This window comes from Choristoneura fumiferana, chromosome 6 (genome assembly GCF_025370935.1).
Source record: "Choristoneura fumiferana chromosome 6, NRCan_CFum_1, whole genome shotgun sequence".
Lineage (NCBI taxonomy): Eukaryota > Metazoa > Arthropoda > Insecta > Lepidoptera > Tortricidae > Choristoneura > Choristoneura fumiferana.
The window spans coordinates 5,671-27,046 of NC_133477.1; the positions used below are offsets into that span (position 1 = coordinate 5,671).

Sequence of the window (21,376 nt, forward strand, 5' to 3'; positions counted from 1 at the left end):
GATTTAAAAAAAATGTCCTAATCTTTTCATACAAAATGTTATGAGTCAGTTTTGTCACGCCCATATTGAGTGTATGAAAAAAAAACCGGCCAGAAGCGTGTCGGACACGCCCGAAATAGGGTTCTCGAGCCATTGCGTAAAATTAAGTAAGTAATATTTTTCTAAGGATTTCGTATTTTGTACGCAATGTTCAGGTACTTATATTTTTATACCAGGCTACTATTTACGCTTAAACTACTAATAATTCTCAAAAAACTTAACTCTTATAGTTCCCTTGTAAGTTTGATATACTTACTACCATCCTGATTTTTTTTAAATTTCCACCCACCGGTTTAGATTTAGAACCCCCCCCCCGTTCGGGGGACGCTTGATCTTAATGAAAATTTGCACTTCGAATATTTTGCAAATAAATCACTGCATCGAAAAATCGTTTCCGCAACCCCTAATGGTTTTAAAAAGACCTATCCAACTACAACCCCACACTACAAGATTGGATGAGAAAAAAAAACACCCCTACTTTACGTCTATGGAGGTATTGAAAAAAATTTTTTCATTTTGTATTTACTATTTTGTCAGCATAGTTTACATATAATATTCGTGCAAAATTACAGCTTTCTAGCATTGATAGTCCCTGAGCAAAGCTGCGGACGGACAGACAGACAGACAGACATGGCGAAACTATAAGGGTTCCGTTTTGCAATTTTGGCTACGGAACCGTAAAAACGTCGCAAAACTAAAAAAATTTTGGGGACATTTTTTAAACTATCGGAATCGCTCTTGACTCTGAGTAGGGAAAACCATAAATAATTTCTTCCAATAGGTATTGGAAAAAATTAAAGGGTTACGCTTGTTGTTACGCTTTCACGCCGTAACTACTGCACTGATTTCTATGAAATTTTGCATACTTTTTTTTTTTTTCGGCTGGATGGCAAACGAGCAAGTGGGTCTCCTGACTTACGTCATATTGGAAGTCCAGAAATAAATAATAGGATATTTCTTGTCCGAAAAAACTGTCGTTCACAGGGTCAGGATGACCAAAAAGTTTGTTTTTTGTATTATAACCGCTGTCAGACCGGTCTAAAACTATGAATGCACATTGCAGAAACGTTCTTTAAATAATGTGTTAAAAGGGATTTAAAATAAAATGTGTTTGATCTAAAAGGTCTCAAAATTAAAGTCGGTGGACTGAGGTCCACTAGCTTTTGTAAATTTATATTTGAGACAGGAAAGTTGCTGAGATAGAACTATATTGATAACGCAATTAAAAACAAGCTATCAGTTAAATATATATAATAGAATTCTATGGAATTAAACTATCGTGTAAATGAACTAAAAGTATCCTTACTCACCGCCGATAGCTAAGCTTATGCAAAATATGCGTGTTCATGCAGTTCCTCCACCTCCCACACTGTAAGAACACACACAAATCACACAAAACCATCTATTACCATCTCCACACCACACTGACGAGTTTCGAACTCAACCAGAGCTCATCTTCAGAGAAACACAGTTAAAAATTTTAAATTCTTTTAGCTCATTGATATGGAACTCCGCGAAGTAACCCTGATTCAATAAATTATTGAAAATCGTGTAAACAAAGCAAATATTTCACGATTACTCCGTAGTTAATTACATTTGAACGCCAATCGCGATCATATTCACATCTCAATTAACCCCACTGTTTTACAATCATTGTATCATTAAATAATTGGTGTAAATATGTTTATTTTATAGAATTAATTGGAAGACGAAAATTCGTTATATTTGTCAAATTTACATAATAATTTTTTCCTCACCGAAGTCTGTCTAGCTACAAAATTAATTATTTGATTGAACCAACCTTACCTACCGATAATTGTGGCGGCTTCTGCAAATTGGGGAAGAATTATTTAGAATACTCCATCATCATAAACTTGGGGAAAATATTCGTCAAAAAGTACATGTTACACCATTTTTAAAAATTCTACCCTTAAAGGGGTATAAAGAGGAGTGAAAAGTTTGTATGGAAAAAACGTTAGGTATATTTGAACGTATAATTATAAAACTCCGTGAAAATGTTATTAAACATTTAAAATTAAAAGGGACATGGAAACATTCTGAATGACTCTTAAATTGAACAGAACTAAAAGAATACGTGATTCGCCATTTTTTAAAATTACAGCCCTATGGGGGCTGTAAGGTTGGTGGAAATTCGTATAAGATAAACGGAATGTTTTAAGTTATGATTGTAACACTTAGGGAAGACATTAAATAATAAAATATGAATAAATTCTAAATAATTATTTACTGCTGATTGAAGTATCTTAAAGAGCATTCACATCACTAGAGCCAACGTCAGTCAGTCAGTCAGTCAGTTAGCCAGTCGTCAGTCAAGTGTCTATGTCAGTCGCCACATTTGTTTACCAGATTGCTTGATTCCATTGAATTCGTATTATAATTAATCTCTCAGTTTATTTTAGTTTTTTTTTTATTTATCCAATCCAAGAACATACATACTACGGAAAAAGTAACCAATAAAACTTAGATATAAATAAATTAAATCTCTAACTAAAAAATTGAAAACCCTACTACCTACTTAATTAAATCTACAACTACAACTACAAAAGGCCCCGTAGCATGGTGCCCAAAAATTTGTAAAAGCTTTTCCAACTTGCAGGGCAAATTGGATGTCGATGAATCGATGTTGCGGTGAAGGAAACATCGTGAGGAAACTTGCACAAACCTGCGAAGCGATTCAATGGTGCGTGTGAAGTTTCCAATCCGCACTGGGCCCGCGTGGGAACTATGGCCCAAGCCCTCTTGTTCTGAGAGGAGGCCTGTGCCCAGCAGTGGGACGTATAGAGGCTGGGATGATGAAGCAAAAGAAAGTTAAACATGTGGATTTTTTGATGTCTCTTTTAGGTGTCACGTTAATGTCATTTTTAATGTGATTGTTGGCCTCGTATCTCTAGATCTCTAACTATTCGCCGGCAATCCCCTATTTCACGGCCTCTGCAATAATAAGTAGGCATTTCTATCTACCGTTGCACTCTGAGTTTGTCTCTCCGATTACAACAAAATTTGGGAGGTAGACAGTCCATGATTCCGAGCTGGAAAAACAGGGTCTCCAGATTATGTCCCCAAAATATTGTATGGATGTGTCCGTTTTGTTACGAAAATTATGGGCCTCAATGAGTCTACCTCCCAAGTTTTGTTGAAATCGAAGAGATAAACTCAGGGTACAATGGTAGATAGAAATGACCAAGTGGAGATGATGATGATTGCTATTTTTAGTCCACAACTTGTAGCGGGGAGCAGACAGCCGGACAGAACGAAAGCAATTTCGTCCAAGCAAACAACACACTCGACACAGACAATCGCCCTCTTGGCCTGAGAGGAGGCCTGTGCCCAGCAGTGGGACGTACGAGTATATAGGCTGGGATGGATGGATGGGATGGATATCGTGAAATGGCAGCATTTCATTAATTGGCTAAGGGACATCCGCCATATCGTTCAAAACTCACCGTTTAACGATTTGCCTAGTGACGTTTAGGCAGATAATGAAATTCCTAGGCATATTATGAAGCGCTGCCATTTCATGATTTGGACGGTTTAGGCAGATCATGAAATTCCTATACTTTATTCAATTTAGAATTGGAGGCCACAGCAACATTGTAACGTCTGGTCAACTATTTTTTAACTAGCAAATAGTCCAGTACAATAGTCTGGGAGCCGCAAAATAAAATTGTTTTAATGCCACTTTATTTGCGTGTCGTCAATTGTTATTCTAGTACAAATTGAAAAGAGATTACAGTTCACGAGCCGCAATACAATGTTGCTGTGGCCTCCAATTCTAAATTAAATGAAGTATAGGCATATATATCATGAAACTCCGCCATATAGGTTCTGGCACTTCGCCGGCCGCTGCCGCGGCACCCTTGCTTCGCTCGCTCGGCTCGTGCTTTGTGGTCACAATTCATACTAACCACTCCTCGCTTCGCTCGTCGTACCTAAATTTTTCATTTTTTCGGCTAATCACGATGTGGCCGGTATAGAGCTAGGAATATCGATAAATGCGTTGCTCTAATTGATCTGCCGTATTGTTTCTCAGGCACATCGTGGTATGCCTGGCCAACAAGAAGGAATTTCGTGATCTGGCGGATTTTACGATCGGCCGCCGACATATATACAAAACAAGGGATGGTTGTGTGCGGGGACTGTGTTGCGAGTGATGTCTTGCCAAGTACTCAGTCGGCCTCACGCACCCCGCTCGCTGTTTTGGAAAGAGCCCGCTACACGCTCTCGCTACACATCCTTGCACCGCTCAGCTCACTCGTAAATCTCTGGTGGAAATGCTGCCTAACTGTTCACGCTCGCTCTGACAATTTTAGTAGGATAATTAAAATTGAGCTTTCGGTGCTCGACGTAGTTATCATACATTCGTTAATTTACTACCAACATTCCTGGAAATTTAATTTAAACACAATGTCAGATTATGACAGAATGGCAAAGGCTATCTCTAAAATGGTGTTTATAAAGAGAGATAAAAGTATCTATAGCCTGAAGACATCATAACGACCGGACGTATTTCGTGATTATGTGCAAAATGTACTGCTTATATTTGCTCACTGGTGAGTGTAGAAAATACTAGTACCTCGTGAAAGTTTCCAGAAACATACTCCAAAGGAAACTATTGCTCCAATTTCATTTTTATAGACTTATCAATTTTAGTTAGCGTAGCGTAGCGTATTTAACCCCTGACGCAATAACAGGGGTATTATAAGTTTGACCGCTGTGTCTGTATATCTGTGTGTCTGTATGTCTGTGTGTCTTTGTGTCTGTCTGTCTGTGGCACCGTAGCTCTTAACCGGGTGGACCGATTTGAATTCGTTTTTGTTTAATTAAAAATCAGCTTTTTCTAGAGATGGTTTTTAGACATGTTTCATCAAAATCGGTTCAGCCGTTTTCCGTTTCTCAGACATTGGCAGATTTAAAAATGATAATAATTCGATGCAATCGCGGCGGTTATAAGATGTGTCGCATTGAATGCAAGAGAACTATTTGTCTCCAATTTTCGAATTGTTCGAACGTATTGTAGTATATCGACTGCTGACAAAAAAATGGCTGTTTTGAGGGTTTTCAATTTTATAAAAATAAAATGTTTCTATAAAATTAAATTAGTGAAATAACTTGGTTGATCTTTCAATTTGATGAAACTGTTCCTATATTTTGAGATCTCATATCCCCTTTTAGGGTAAGTAATTTTATAGCAAGAATAGGAGGAGTACTAAAATGTGTTAAATTTATAAAAAAATCTGTTGATTTATTTTCTAATGTTTATTGCTAATAAATAGAATAGACTGTTAAAATTGTACTTATTACTTCTTTTATAAATTTAAACTAAATTTGTATAGTTATTGCATATCCTTTAAAACTAGTGGTCTCCTAGACTGCACAGAGGTCGTTGTGTTTCTGAAACAGGACGTAGGTAGTGAGAGGCGTTTATACCTGCTGAGCTGGCAACATTGCATTTTTGTAAGTTTTTCTCGAGTATTTCCATAAAAATTGAATGAAAATTAAAAATGTTGTCTGATAGAACACTTCTTAATACATAAGTTAATGTGTCTACTTCAATAATTATATTTCGTCGCTTAATTCTTCAGATATAAATTAACCAGGTAGTCCTTTAAACCTACAAGACAGCATTGCACGTTTCTTTATAGAAAAAATAAAAAGTAAAACACCGATTCATATCCTTGCCTTGCTCTATTGCTTAGTCTGTGGTTCATTCTTTTTCCGTGCAAGACAGCGAAGCGGGCGCATAATAGGCGCTCCGTACGTTTTTTACAATGCCGAAGAGACTTTCAGATAGAGAATCTCAAAAAATCCTGAAATATCAACAGAAGATAAGGAAAATTCAGAAATCTTCTTCAGAGGATTCATCCGGTAAGTATTGCAAAGTGCTCGACGACCTAAACTATAACCTCGTATGACGCCATTGATCACTTGTTCAAAACCGAACATAAACACGCCGGGGGGTTGACCGTGAGTCAACACGAAGGCAAAATAGCATGTAAGGCATACAGTTCGAAATGAATGTATGCTAAAATGCACCATAGCATAAGTACATAACCATCGGCCAAACATACCGATCGTATTGCGTGTAACAAAATGGCTTCCATTTTTAAGTTCAATTTTTTTCTTTGCATGTAAGAAATACTATTCGAAAGGAATGTATTCCAAAATGCACTCTATTTAACTCACTTTCCATACTTTCTTTGTAGATAGTGATGGCAATGACCTGGTAGAAGTCTTCGTTGAAGAACCGTATGAGGAACCGGAAATAGTACATGAGGCCGACCCAGGGGCGCCGACAATTTCAGTTTTAAAAGAGCCGGATCCGGAACCGCAATTGGACCCGGACCTGCTCACGGCACTCGGAGAAACGGTGGATGATAGCCCTCAATACGGGCCACATATCCATACGAATTTGGCGCAACGATGGCAGCCCATATTAAAAAAGGGTCTCCCAAAGGAAACCAAAGAAAAATTATTGAAAACTTATCTCATACCAGAGAACTGTACATTGCTGCAAGCCCCGAAGATAAATGCTGAAATTTCAGCGGCGGTGCTGGATGTGGTACGAAACCGAGATAAAAAGATAGAAGCTGCTCAGCAGCAACTGGGTGCTGGAATCACAGCTATCAACAAGGGACTTACTATCCTACTCACGAGCGAAGACAAAGTAACAGCTACAAAACATCTTAGCGATGCCTGTCGCATTTTATCAGACCTCCACTATATGGAAACGCAAACTAGGGCAAAATTGGTCACACCAGCTCTATCAAAGCAATTCCTAAATGTCATTCAAGACTGCGAAAGAGATGAGACCCTGTTTGGGGCCAAGCTACCAGAGAAGATTAAAGCCTCTAAGGCTATTGAGAAACAGGGATTACAAATTAAAAAGATTGTCAAAAGTACAACTGGAACAAGCAGCGCCCCGACAGCTCCACGCGCTGGCTATCAGGGAAACTGGACAGCCCCCTCGCGCTACCCGTCGAGCAGGGGGGGCGAGGAGGCCCGAGGCGAGCAGCACCGGCGCCGCCGCGCAGGCCGGCCGCCCTGCCGCAGTCGAGGCCGGCGGGCCAGAGCAAACCACGTGCAATGCAGCACTAAACAAGGTACATGCAGGTCGCATTCAATATTTTTACAATTGTTGGTACAACATGACATCTAACTCTTTAGTATTAAGCTGGGTCCTTAATGGATTTAGTATACCATTTATAAGCAAACCTTACCAAGGAAATACACCTATAAATTGTTTTAGTCAAGCAGAAAAAGCTGACATGCAATTAGCTATTCAAAACTTAAAAGACTTGGGAGCCATTACTATTTGCTCACCTTCAAGAGATCAATATTTATCAAAAATATTCTTGACTCCCAAACCCAACGGAGCCAAAAGATTTATTTTAAATTTAAAAAACCTGAATAAATTTGTTGAAAAAGCTCATTTCAAAATGGAAGACTACAGGACCGCGGCCAGGATCATACCAAAAGGTGGTTTTATGGCCACTATTGACTTAAAAGAAGCATATCTTCTTATACCAATAGCCAAACCTGACCGCAGGTACCTCCGCTTCCAATTTGAACATGAAAATTTACAACTTGTAACTTATGAATTCAATGCAATGCCTTATGGGTTGTCAGTAGCACCACGAACTTTTACTAAACTAATGAAAGAAGTAGTAACTCATTTGAGGTCACAAGGATTTAAATCAGTTTGTTATTTAGATGATTTATTATGTATAGGCAAAGACTATACAGAATGTGTGACAAATGTTCAACATACTGTAAGATTGCTGGAATGTTTGGGTTCATCATAAATTACGATAAGAGCTCTCTCAAACCTCAACAGTGTAGTAAATTTTTAGGTTTATATATAACTCGCAAGATATGACCATCTCTCTCCCATGTGACAAACAACGAAAAATTCTTCAGTTAGTTCAAAAGTTCATGCTGCTCCCAGATTGTACCATTTGTGATTTCGCACAATTAATTGGTGTCTTAGTAGCGGCCTGCCCGGCAGCAAAGTATGGGTGGCTTTATACAAAGATATTAGAACGACAGAAATTTCTAGCATTACAAAAACACCATGATTATAAAGCGAAAATAAAACTCTCCAATTTAATATTAGAAGATCTGGTATGGTGGCAAAATCATATAAGTTCCATTTCTTGGTCAATGGTACCTCCAGACTATTCACTTGAGATATTCAGTGATGCTTCCCGCACTGGCTGGGGTGGTTTTTGTGCTGGAAATAGGGTAAATGGGGCATGGAAAACACAGGAAATGGAATATCACATTAATTTCCTAGAATTATTAGCCGTTTTCCTATGCTTAAAATGCTTTGCGGTTTACCATCTTAATTGTGCTATCCTATTACGTATTGATAATACAACAGCTATAAGCTACATTAACCGCATGGGCGGGGTACAGTTCCCTCACCTCAACAACCTAGCTAGGCAAATCTGGCAATGGTGTGAGATGAGAAACATTTGGCTCTTTGCGTCATACATAAACACTAGAGATAACACAGAAGCAGATGAAGAGTCCCGCAAACTAAACCCTGATACCGAATGGGAGCTAAGCGATCTTGCATTTCAGAAAATAATAGATCACTTTGGCCAACCTGAAGTGGACTTGTTTGCATCTCGGGCTAATGCCAAATGTCAAACATATGTGTCATGGAAAAGGGACCCCGAGGCCTTCTGCATAGATGCATTCACCATTAACTGGTCCCAAAAATTCTTTTACGCATTTCCTCCATTCTCGGTTATAATTAAATGTGTTCAGAAGATTCTTTATGATAAAGCCACAGGTATCATAGTGTTTCCAATATGGCCCTCACAGCCGTGGTATCCATTATTAAAATCCCTAGCAACCTCGGACATTTTATATATGCACCCAGATGAACACTGTGTTCAATCACATTACAGGAGCCGGCACCCGCTGCACGCGCGGCTTACCCTGGGTGCTGCAGTGCTCTCCGGCTCGCGTTCTCGCGGCTCGGCGTGCCGGCCGTCTCTCAGGAATTGATGATGGCCTCGCTTTCCAAAAACACTCTCCAACAGTACAACGTCACGCTTAAAGCCTGGTGGCATTATTGTTTAGAAAATAATCTTGATTTTTTTAATAGTAGCATTTCGCGGGTCATATCTTTCTTATCAGAGCAATTTAACAGAGGAGCTTCTTATGGTACTTTAAATAGCCACCGATCAGCAATTTCCTTATTTTTAGGAAATAATATTGGTTCAAATGCATATGTAAAACGCCTCTTAAAAGGAGCTTATAAATTGCGACCCAGTTTGCCTAAATATAGTCACACATGGGATCCACAAAGATTATTAGATTATATTGCTGATTGGTACCCTAACACCAGCTTAACTGTAGAAAAAATCACCAAAAAATTGGTCATTTTACTCGCCCTCTGTACAGCCCATAGGGTTCAAACCCTGTCTCTGATAAAAATTAACAAAGTCAGCATCGGTCCAACGGGCGTGAAAATTATAATTACAGATATCATTAAGACATCGGCAGCTGGCAGAAGTCAACCCATCTTGTTTTTACCTTACTTTCGAGAAAAACCTAACATCTGCCCTGCAACCGTTCTTCGAGATTACATCGCGCTCACGCGCGACATAAGACCGGAGAACGCGCTCAATCTCCTATTGACTGTGAAGCGGCCCTTCAAGTGCGCCACAGCACAGACTATAGGCAGATGGATCAAGCAGGTGATGGCAGAGAGTGGTGTAGACGTGACGGCGTTCGGTGCGCACAGCACGCGGCACGCCGCCACGTCAGCCGCGGCCGCCGCGGGGGTGTCCGTTGACACCATCAGGAAGACTGCCAGCTGGACAAACAATTCCCAAGCGTTTGCTAAATTTTATCACAGGCAGATTATAGATGAAGGCAGTTTCGCTAGGGCGGTCTGCCATATCTCAAATGACATAAACTTGTCATTGGAATAATTTTGTAAACTTTGATTAATAAGTGTTAATGCCAGGTCAGACAATTCTGACCTTTGTGAACATATGAGACTGATTAGTGATTAACCTTTGTTATGATGAGACTGATTACTGATTAAACTTTGTTATGTAAAACTGATTACATTAGAAATAAAACAAGTTTAGATATGACTTATATTTTATTTCCTAAACTAAAGCAGTGCAGAACTTCACTCTGAACATCTACCTGGTTAATTTATATCTGAAGAATTAAGCGACGAAATATAATATATGATCAAACGAACTTCACAAGTGAAATTCGATCAATATTATATGAGTCGCTTAATTCGAAGATATAAAGACCCACCCTCCCAGAAGCCCTGTTTGAAGTTCTGCAGAATACATAAACCAATAGTGAAATGAATTATCTATATATCTCTAAAAGAATGAACCACAGACTAAGCAATAGAGCAAGGCAAGGATATGAATCGGTGTTTTACTTTTTATTTTTTCTATAAAGAAACGTGCAATGCTGTCTTGTAGGTTTAAAGGACTACCTGGTTAATTTATATCTTCGAATTAAGCGACTCATATAATATTGATCGAATTTCACTTGTGAAGTTCGTTTGATCATATATTATTCGTGATAGACTTTTTTAAAGGAAATAACAGAGAAGAAATGCAACGTTGCCAGCTCAGCAGGTATAAACGCTCTTAAGGATATAGTATAAGGAGGATGTATGGATGGAGTCCCTTACTTAGTGAAAAAGCACTGTGTTTATCTTTTTCAGTTTACGGGTTGGCTGCAGGCGCCGCTCAGAACAGGTAAGTCTAAAGACATGGCCAGTGGCGTCTCAGTTACACGAAACTTTGACTAAATAAAGGATTAATCGATGTTCATTGTATTGTAACAATATGGAATTAGCCCATTCTAAATTATATGGGTTATAATACTTTTAATCTACTATTTTCACAAAATATCAAAAATCATAAAATAAAAAACATTAAATTTAAAAAATCAAAAAACCCGACTGCCTTAAAACTAATAGGAAGAAAATAAGTCTAGTGGTCTAGAACTCTGCCAAGAAGCTTATTAAGGTTCTACAGTCGGGACCCATTACCAAGATTTTTTGAGCTGGTTACGATTTGAATGGGTCCCGACTGTTGAACCTTAAATGAGCTTCTTGACAGAGTTCTAGACTACTAGACTTATTTTCTTCCTTTTAGTTTTTTAAGGCAGTCAGGTTTTTTGATTTTTTAAATTTATTCTGGTAATAGATTTTAAGAGTGTAGTAAGTGTATTTTTTCATAAATGTGGTGCATTTCTTTATAGTAATGGCTACGGAACTACACTGAGCATGGCCCAAATGCTCTTGGCCGGTTTTTTAATTCTGGAAATATTATTTAAGAGATTGTTTATTTGGCAGATAATACTCATTTCATATTTTATTTATCATAATTTTTTAATGTTTTAAATGTAGCATCTCAGAATATTATCAATGCTTTTATTGAAGTCGCAGTTGTAATGTACTTCCTAATAGCGATTTTTTTGTTGGGATCGCAGTTCTAACCTTACCTAACCTATGATTGGTTATTTGGAGTCTTTTTGTATTTTTTATTTCAACTCCAAATTTGTTACTTTTACGGGTATCCCGTGAAACCATATCGAAAATACAAACTGAGACATGGATGCACAGAAAAACCAGAAAAAGAGACCAGCGCTGGGAATCGAACCCAGGTCCTCAGCAATCCGTGCTGCGTGCTATAACCCTACACCACCGCTGGACAGGAATTTAGACACGAATTTTTCCTATGCATACATATCTCAGGTTGCTTATTTCTACTACGCTACTTATGCAGCAGCACTAGCGACATCTATGTTTTCGCTCTCATCGAGAGACGTCACACTCTATCGGAACCAACCGCTCACCCAGACAAGAGATGTCGCTACTAAGCAATCAAATTATGATTGGTTATTTGGAGTCTTTTTGTATTTTTTATTTCAACTCCAAATTTGTTACTTTTACGGGTATCCCGTGAAACCATATCGAAAAATACAAACTGAGACATGGATGCATAGAAAAACCGAAAAAGAGACCAGCGCTGGGAATCGAACCCAGTCCTCAGCAATCCGTGCTGCGTGCTATAACCCCTACACCACCGCTGGACAGGAATTTAGACACGAATTTTTCCTATGCATACATATCTCAGGTTGCTTATTTCTACTACGCTACTTATGCAGCAGCACTAGCGACATCTATGTTTTCGCTCTCATCGAGAGACGTCACACTCTATCGGAACCAACCGCTCACCCAGACAAGAGATGTCGCTACTAAGCAAAAAAATTATGATTGGTTATTTGGAGTCTTTTTGTATTTTTTATTTCAACTCCAAATTTGTTACTTTTACGGGTATCCCGTGAAACCATATCGAAAATACATGCTGGCTCTTTTTCTGGTTTTTCTGTGCATCCATGTCTCAGTTTGTATTTTCGATATGGTTTCACGGGATACCCGTAAAAGTAACAAATTTGGAGTTGAAATAAAAAAAACAAAAAGACTCCAAATAACCAATCATAATTTGATTGCTTAGTAGCGACATCTCTTGTCTGGGTGAGCGGTTGGTTCCGATAGAGTGTGACGTCTCTCGATGAGAGCGAAAACATAGATGTCGCTAGTGCTGCTGCATAAGTAGCGTAGTAGAAATAAGCAACCTGAGATATGTATGCATAGGAAAAATTCGTGTCTAAATTCCTGTCCAGCGTGGTGTAGGGTTATAGCACGCAGCACGGATTGCTGAGGACCTGGTTCGATTCCCAGCGCTGGTCTCTTTTTCTGGTTTTTCTGTGCATCCATGTCTCAGTTTGTATTTTCGACTTACCTAACCTACTTTCCTGGTAGGGATTTATTTTTGTTGAGTTCGCAGTTCTAACCTAACCTAACCTACTTTCCTGGTAGCGATATATTTTGTTGGGGTCGCAGTTCTAATCTAAGCTAACCTACTTTTCAGGCAGCGATGTATTTTTGTTGTAGTATTAAATATTGGAGAAAAGCACTATACATGCCTCAGCGGAAATGGCAATTCGAGGATTCGTATTAAACTAACTAATTAAACTATTGTTCGTTTCATCCCGTGGATTTTCGGAAAATCTTTTAAACAGTTTTTACCTGTTAGTATTATCTACCTGCATACCATATTTGAAGTCTCCAATATTTATAATTACGGAGTTAGGGCTACTTAAAAGCGAAACTATAAATCCCATTTACTTATTCCCTATCCCGTGGGAATTTGGATAAATCCTGAAAATTGTTGTAAGCTGTTAGGTATTATCTACTTGTTTGCCAAATTTGAAGTCTCTAATAATTATAATCACGGAAATAGGGTCATTAATTGGAAGGGAAAATGGAAATCCCATTTATTCACTATCTTGTTGGAATTCCGAAAAATTCTGAAAACTGTTTTTAGCTTTAAGTTTTATCTACCTACTTGCACGCCAAATTTGAAGTTTCTAATAATTATAGTACGGAAATAGGGCCATTTTGAAGTGAAAATATAAATCCCGTTTATTCCCTATTCCGTGGGAATTTCCAAAAATCCTTTCTTAGTGCGCATCTACACCTATTAAGGAACATATATGTTGTGTTTCGGCGTGGAGAGTAAGACAGCCGGTTAAATTACTGGCACTTGAGGTATCCCATCTTAGACCTCTAGGTTGGCAACGCATCTGCGATACCTTTGGTGTTGCAGATGTTAATGGGTTGTGGTAATCTCTTACCATCAGGAAACTCACATGCTCGTTTGCCATCCAGTAGAATAAAAAAAAAAACTAAATTTCAAGTTTCTAGGCCCAGCGGTTTGGACTGTGTGTTGATCTAATGTCAGTCAGTCAGTTAGTCAGTTTCTTCTTTGACATAATATAGATGCCATTCAGTTATTGTTGGCGATACAAATGTAGTTATTTCTGTCATCAGTCGAATTGGCTGCGTGCTGCCCGCGTATCCGCCTCATGGCACCTACACCGTCGACGGCAGGCCAGAAGCCGTGCCGGGCAAACCTACGACTTTGTCAGTTTGACAGTGACCTGCGACCCCGGGTATGGAGTGGTTGGCAGCAACGCCACGTACTGCTACTTCAGAAATGGTTGGAGGCAACCTATGCCACAGTGCATCCGTAAGTAACCTACTAAGTAATTCTAGAGGGTTCTATAATTTTTTATGTTTATATATGATAGTATTTTTCCCAAAAGATTAATTTCGCAACTGCTACAAATGGACAAACAATTTTTTTAAACTGCACTTGTAAGCTACAGTCTGTAGTTTCAGGATTGTTTAACTAACCTAATCTCTAGGGTTCTAACAGGAAAGTCCTGAAGTATATCCTAAATAGTTTACAGTTTCAGAAAACAAATCGTTTTTTTATGGAATAGGGGGCAAACAAGCAAAACGGTTCGCCTGATGGAAAGCGATTACCGTCGCTCATGGACACCTGCAACAACAGAAAAGTCACAGGTGCGTTGCCGGCCTTTTAGGTAGAAGTACGGTCCTATCTTGAAAGCTTGAAGGTCATATCGGTCCGGGAATACCGCAAGAGATAAGTTCATTCCAGAGTTTTGCTGTGCGACGTAGGAAATTTCTGGAAAAATGCACAGTAGAGGACTGCCAACCATCTACATGGTGAGAATGGAAGTGTTGTCGCGTAGGGCGGTGGCGGAAGGATGCGACAGGATCAACCCGAATAACTCCTCGGAGGACTACCCGTTGTACATGCGATAGAGGATGCACAGTGATGCTACATTCTACGCAGCGCCAAGGAGTCAAGTCGATCAGAAATTCGTTGACAGCCGACTATTCGAGTCGCTCTCCGTTGTATGCCGTCCAGAGGGAGAAGCTGGTACTGGAGAGCCCCTGCCCGCAGATGAGAGCAGTATTCCATATGTGGGCGAACCTGCGCCTTATAAAGCTGGAGGTGGATCGTTCGTCCATTTATGAAACGATTGGGAAATTACTCATTTGAGTAAATTACTTCGAAAAGCCAGGATTCCTTCTCGAGTTTTGTTCTTTTTCTCGTCTTCATTTTTTAAGACTGGCTGTCGTCTCCAGGAGCACTGTAAACTATAGTCTGGACAATACTTCGCGACAACTCTAAGCGGTATATTGATGGGGTCATACAGCTGAAATTCTTACATTAACAAAGCTATCTTTAGCTCTTGGAAACGATAGTCAGGGTAAACCTGTTCAAACATGTCCATAAAGAGCTAGAAATAACACAGTTTCCCCCAGCAACAGAGCCACAATACTTATCAGTTATCAAATAGGTACCTACTTAATTTATTTGCGTTCAACGTAAAGCTTTCTATTTAGGTACTCGTGCAGGATAACTATCCTGCCTTCTCCCATCTCACGATTCCCAAATAATTTAATTTGCCAAACTGTTTCCTTTCCCAACTATCGATTGTTCCTAAATAAAAAAAACTCGGTGTATTTTTATGGTTATAAAGAACACAATAGGTTAGGTTAGGTTTCTTTTATGTTTTATGAAAGTTCCGAAAAAGACATGGTTTCATCGAAAATCGTGAGTTTGGGAGATGAAACCGTTTGTCAAATGAAATATTCCGCCTATCCCACTAGTCCCATTGAGTTGTCCCATTGATGGGACAACTTGGGAAAAGGCAGAGAACCCTCGTACAGGTGTAGTGCGTAATCGTTTTCTATCAGGAAAGTCGGATCTCAATCGGAATACGACGGCACCTCGAAGTGTCAATCAATTATTGTATTAAATGAGTGATAATTTCATATAATAATAATAAAACTCTTTATTGCCAAAGTATAAACAAGTGGATACAAAATACGCATACCTATTATAATTAGGTACAAAATAGGTCTACACCTTGACAATGGTGCCGGTCTCAGCAAATGCTGGCTTTAGTTACCAGCGCTGGTTTTCAGCCCGGACCCTTGGCAGGGTGGCCGTAACTAATACTAACATACTAAAAAGAAAAGAAAAGTAATTTGAAGGAGCGAAAGTAAAAAAAAACAACAATAATAAAAAAAAAACACTGTGCAATCTATTTTAAATATGTATGTGTGCGTGCGTGCGTGCGGGCGCGCGCGTGTTTGTGTGTATGTGTGGGTGTGTGTGGTGTGTGTGTGCGCGTGTATGTGTCTGTAAACATGCTTTGAGAGGGTAAATTGTAATGGTCCCGTTGAGTTCTACGTTCTTATCTACATAAAATCTTAAATGTTTAATCAAGAGGGGGTCATCCTTGCCTTTGCTTCTCCAGGAGGTAAGCCTTGACTCGTTTCTTGAATGTCAACAAAGCCATATCCATTATATAATATGGAACTTTATTAACTTAGTGCCAAATTTGACGCGACTGACACTTATATTCCCGAACGATTGGGAGCACGATAAATAGGTACTCACTTTTCCAATAAAATATGATGGAAATCCCATTACGCAACTACTTACATGTGTGTTTCCGCTCTCTAGGTTTTTGCAGACTTACACCGCACCCAAGTGTCAAATACTATTGCAAAATAACCGGAGAAGGCGTAGTAAGCGGCACCCGGGAGTGCCATAAAGCTGGAGCCCAACGGTACGGTCGTCGTGCCGGAGTGCAACGCTCCCGTCTACTACTCCAGCGGCCTCCTTCTTGACATGCACTGTGTCGATGGCGTCTGGAACCACGTTGCCATCTGCCAGCCAGGTATTTTGTTCATGCCAGCTACTGAAGTAAATATAATTGCGGCTGTTAGGGCCTACGCTAGCTGGCACGGGTGCACAGAGTGGGCGCACGCCTACGGGCGCAGATACAAGTAAAATCCGTTGCACTCATACTATTTTTCAATAGGCGTCCACGCACTTTGTTAGGCCTCACAAAAAACCTCAAAGTTATTTTTTATGTACAAGTTTCCTGGGACTAACTATATCCTGTAAACTCAAATCCTGAGTTTTAGGCTATCCTCGCCCCTACTTCTCCCCTCCAAATTGGTCCTCATTTTCATGTTTGGCGCGAGACGTAAATTTATGACTGTTGGGCAATTACGTCAAGGTCTGTCAGAACATGATAACGTAACATCCACAGCAATATGAATGTTTTCAGATTGCGGGACATCAACCGCGAGCGGCGAGCAGCTCATCATAAACGGGACGAGGACCAAGCGCGGCGAGCTGCCCTGGCACGCAGGCGTCTACGACAAAACATACACCCCCCTGAAGCAGATCTGCGGCGGCTCTCTGATCTCTACCCAGGTCGTCATCTCTGGCAAGTATCACTGCGTAAATAAATACCTAATGGTGTTTGTGGTGGAAGTAGATCCTTCTCATTATCGTCATCATCCCAGCCGTTCCACTGCTGGGCACAGGTCTCCTCTCACCACGTGGGCCCAGTGCGGATTGCAAACTTCACACAAACCATTAAATTGCTTCGCAGGTTTCTGCAGGTTACTTCACGAAGTTTTGCTTTCATCGTAAATGTAATTTTGCACTTGAACTGTCTGTGACCTTGAGCGCTGTGTGTAAATAAATATTTTTATCTCTTTCTTTTTTCTTTTTTCTTTCTGAAGGCCTTATTTTTTCTAATGTACTAAAATGCACATCTACAGCTGCACATTGCTTCTGGAAACACGATGAAGGCCGGCAGCCGGCCAGCAGGTACGCCGTAGCCCTCGGGAAGATCTATCGACCCTGGGGCGAAGTCAAGGACTCTGGGGCGCATAAGTCTGATGTGAGTAGTCTTGCTAAGCCTAACCTAACTACTTTAAGATGAGTGTGCATCAGCTTAACATCAAACATTTCCTATGATTCGTTCGATTCGCAGTTTGCAGTGATTCGTTTGCTGTTAAACTCGGCTTTTATTAATTACTAGCGGCCCGCCCCGGCTTCGCACGGGCAAAGTAAAAAAAAAACTGCCCAGTGCGAGTCGGACTCTCGTACGAAGGGATCCGTACCTATACAACTAGTCATGAGCATAAATGGCAAAAAACACGTTTGCTGTATGGGAGCCCACCTTAATTATTTATTTTATTTTAATTTAACTATTTATTTTAAAGTACATTTATACAAATAAATATTCTGTGAATATTTCAAGCAACTATGTGCCGTTATTAATATCAAGCGAAAAAATACACGTTTGTTGTTACCCCTTAAATATTTATTTTGTTCTGTTTTTAGTATTTTTTGTTATAGCGGCAATAGAAATACATCATCTGTGAAAGTTTGAACTGTCTAGCTATCACTACTACGGATACTGCCTAGTTACAGACAGACAGACGGACAGTGGAGTCTTAGTAATAGGGTCCCGTTTTAGGGTTCCGGAGCCAAAATGGCAAAAACGGAACCCTTATAATTTCGTCTAGTCTGTCTGTCTGTGTCTGTCTGCCGTCCGTCCGTATGTCACAGGCATTTTACTCGAAAACTACAAGATGTATATCATTGAAATTTGGGTTACAAATTGTAGAATCGAGGAGCAAAGTAAAAGACAATTCATTAGGGACTGACATTTATTAACAATGGCGGTAAGCGTATATTAAGTGCATACCCTACTTTATATCCTAATAATGTAAATGCAAATACACTACAATTTTCCCTCTTAATAAATTGCAACAGATAGCCAAAGTGAAAACATTAACATACCCAAGCTTAAGCAAGCAATGTCATTAATTTTAATTACAAACAGCATATTTATGTAACAATGTTTACCTACGTAGCCCTACCTCCCCGCTTAGCTATTACAAATTAGGCTTAATTAATATAATGCGAGAAAAGGTAGAACAAAAGGAAAAAAAAACTTACCTACTTGCTAAGGGGGTATAGGTACTAAATACATTAAAACAAACGCAGTAATAAAATAATAGACGTTTTATCAAACACTTGAGTTTGTGAGAAAAAAATAGTTATTTGTGCAACAAGAGAGCAAAGTTGTTTTTTGTTGCGAGTGTTGATTTTGAATCCCGAGTAAGCGAAGGATTCTATAATTGAATCACGAGCGTGAGCGAGTGATTCTAGGTTAGAATCCTGAGCAGCAAGGGATTCAAATACACGAGACGCAAAAAAACTTTGGTCTCGTGTGACACATACAATTTTTCACCTCAGCAGCGAGAACATCATTTAAATGTATATATATAAAAGAAGAAACTACTGTTGACTGACTGACTGACTGACTGATATAAGTAACAATATAATAATCACCTTTAAAACCATAAAAAGTGCTTAGAGATACAATGAAATTGATACATAACATATTGTATTTGAGTTAGACGCGCATATAAGAAATTTTTTTTAATCGCAAGAAGCCCATCGGGATTAAAAGGTTGAACAATAAACATATAATTTATTATAAATGTTATTAAACTTATGAATTTATAAAACTTTAAATAGAATTTATTAATTTCTATTACATAAACATAAAAGATTTGTTAAAAAATTCATCAATTTAACAATATTCCAACTGTAGAGGAGTTTAAACGGAATTATATATATAAAAGAAGAAATGATGAATGACTGACTGACTGACTGACTACTGAATATAGATCAACGCACAGCCCAAACCGTGGTTAGAAACTTGAAATTTGGAACATATGTTCCTTAATAGGTGTAAAAACCCTTTAAGGGATTTATCAAAATTCCCACGGGATAGGAATAAATGGGTTTATATTTTCACTTCAAAATGGCTCTATTTGCGTAACTATAATTATTAGAAAGTTTAGAAACTTCAAATTTGGCATGCAAGTAGGTAATACTAACAGCTAAAAACGGTTTTGAGGATTTCTCGAAATTCCCACGGGATAGTGAATAAATGGGATTTGTATTTTCACTTTCAATTATTGACCCTTTTACCGTAACTATAATTATTAGAGACTTCGAATTTGGTAAACAAGTAGGTAATACTAACAGCTAAAAACTATTTTCAGGATTTATCAAAATTCCCACGGGATAGGGAATAAAATGGGTTTTATTTTCACTTCAAAATGGCCCTATTTGCGTAACTATAATTATTAGAAACTTCAAATTTAGCATGCAGGTAGGTAAAAACTGTTTCAAAGATTTTTCGAATATCCCACGGGATAAAAAGAATAAAGAGGATTTTATATACTTACCAACTGAATCAGAAAACGCATAAGCTAAACCAATAAAACTGGGGACTGGAGATTTGGCAAACTGATGTAAATCTGGTAACAATTATTTAGCAGTGACATCCTACTCATTCTGGTGAGGATCGTCTCCGTAGAAGGGAACTCCTCAAAAGTTGATGGCACACGCAAAAGACTTTACATGATTGTTAAATTTCAATGATAATGCGTTTATATGATATACACCGCCTGATGCTGCAGCCAGGGTTGGCTGCTGATGACGGAACTCCTCAAAGGCTGATAGCATAGATACGAAATTTTACATGTACGTTCAACGAGCTGACACAATTACTTTGCCCACCCGCGACCTTTATGATAGCTACTTTTGTGCCCATGCAATGTGTGTTCATGCATTTCCTCCACCTCCACACTGTAAGAACACACAAATCACACAAATCCATCTATCACTACCACCACTTTACACTGACGCGTTTCGAACTCAACCAGAGCTCATCTTCAGAGCAACACAACCGTTCAGCATGCTACGGTGTGAAATTTAGCATAGATGGACCTAAAGTAATGCAGAGGTGCACTAGGGCAAAGATTAGAGAAATAGAAAGAATAGGAAAATATCTCAACTTTGTTTTTTCTTTGTTTGTTGGGGGTCATCTCTGAAACTATTGAGCTGATTTAAATAATTGTTTTATCAATAGAAAGATACACTATCCCTGATTGACATTAGACTACATACTTTAAGAAAAATTGCAAACTTTCCGCAGAATAAAAATAAGTTTCAATTTTGAGGCACATTTTCAAAATTATTTTAATAATAGAAAGCTACAATGTGTCTCTTATCGACAATTAAGAATATTAAAATAGACCATAACAGTAATTCATGTCCCGCGGGAACTTTACAATTTCTCGGGATATAATCCTATATCGTGTATGAAGTCGCGGGCAAAAGAAACGCGTAGTATGTACTTTAACGTTTTCTAAAATTCCAACCCTGAATCAGCGAAGCAGGGGTTCAAAGTTGGTAAGAATCATAATTAATTACGTATGTAGGTCGATTTTTGTATTACAAAATTTGCACCATCTGTCTTAAAGAAAATCTGTCTGTATTTGTATTTCCATATAATCCTCCGAAAAATTAATCAAAACACGAAAAAAGGATCGCAGAAAGTAAATGTATATTATTCCAAATTTAACGCGAGCGAAGCCGCGGGAAAAAGCTAGTTATTTTATAAAAAAAGAGAAGCGGTTTTCGTGCAACGAGGTTGCATACTTTATTAAAAGATCGGGAAAATTTACATTTTGGAAATA

General features: G+C 38.8%; 2 protein-coding genes across 2 annotated transcripts; both read left to right on the forward strand.

The window, feature by feature from the left end:
- Positions 1-4,512: 4,512 nt before the first annotated feature.
- Positions 4,513-17,751, forward strand: LOC141428513 (urokinase-type plasminogen activator-like). Its single transcript, XM_074088507.1, has 6 exons — positions 4,513-4,610; positions 10,775-10,808; positions 13,955-14,153; positions 16,473-16,689; positions 17,086-17,247; positions 17,588-17,751. Exons 4-6 carry the CDS (start codon positions 16,641-16,643, stop codon positions 17,749-17,751), a joined length of 375 nt encoding a protein of 124 aa, XP_073944608.1. The 5' UTR covers positions 4,513-4,610; positions 10,775-10,808; positions 13,955-14,153; positions 16,473-16,640.
- LOC141428457 (uncharacterized) lies at positions 5,622-9,785 on the forward strand. The gene is made up of 3 exons (XM_074088447.1): positions 5,622-5,925; positions 6,264-7,160; positions 8,976-9,785. Exons 1-3 carry the CDS (start codon positions 5,829-5,831, stop codon positions 9,125-9,127), a joined length of 1,146 nt encoding a protein of 381 aa, XP_073944548.1. The 5' UTR covers positions 5,622-5,828; the 3' UTR covers positions 9,128-9,785.
- Positions 17,752-21,376: the final 3,625 nt, after the last annotated feature.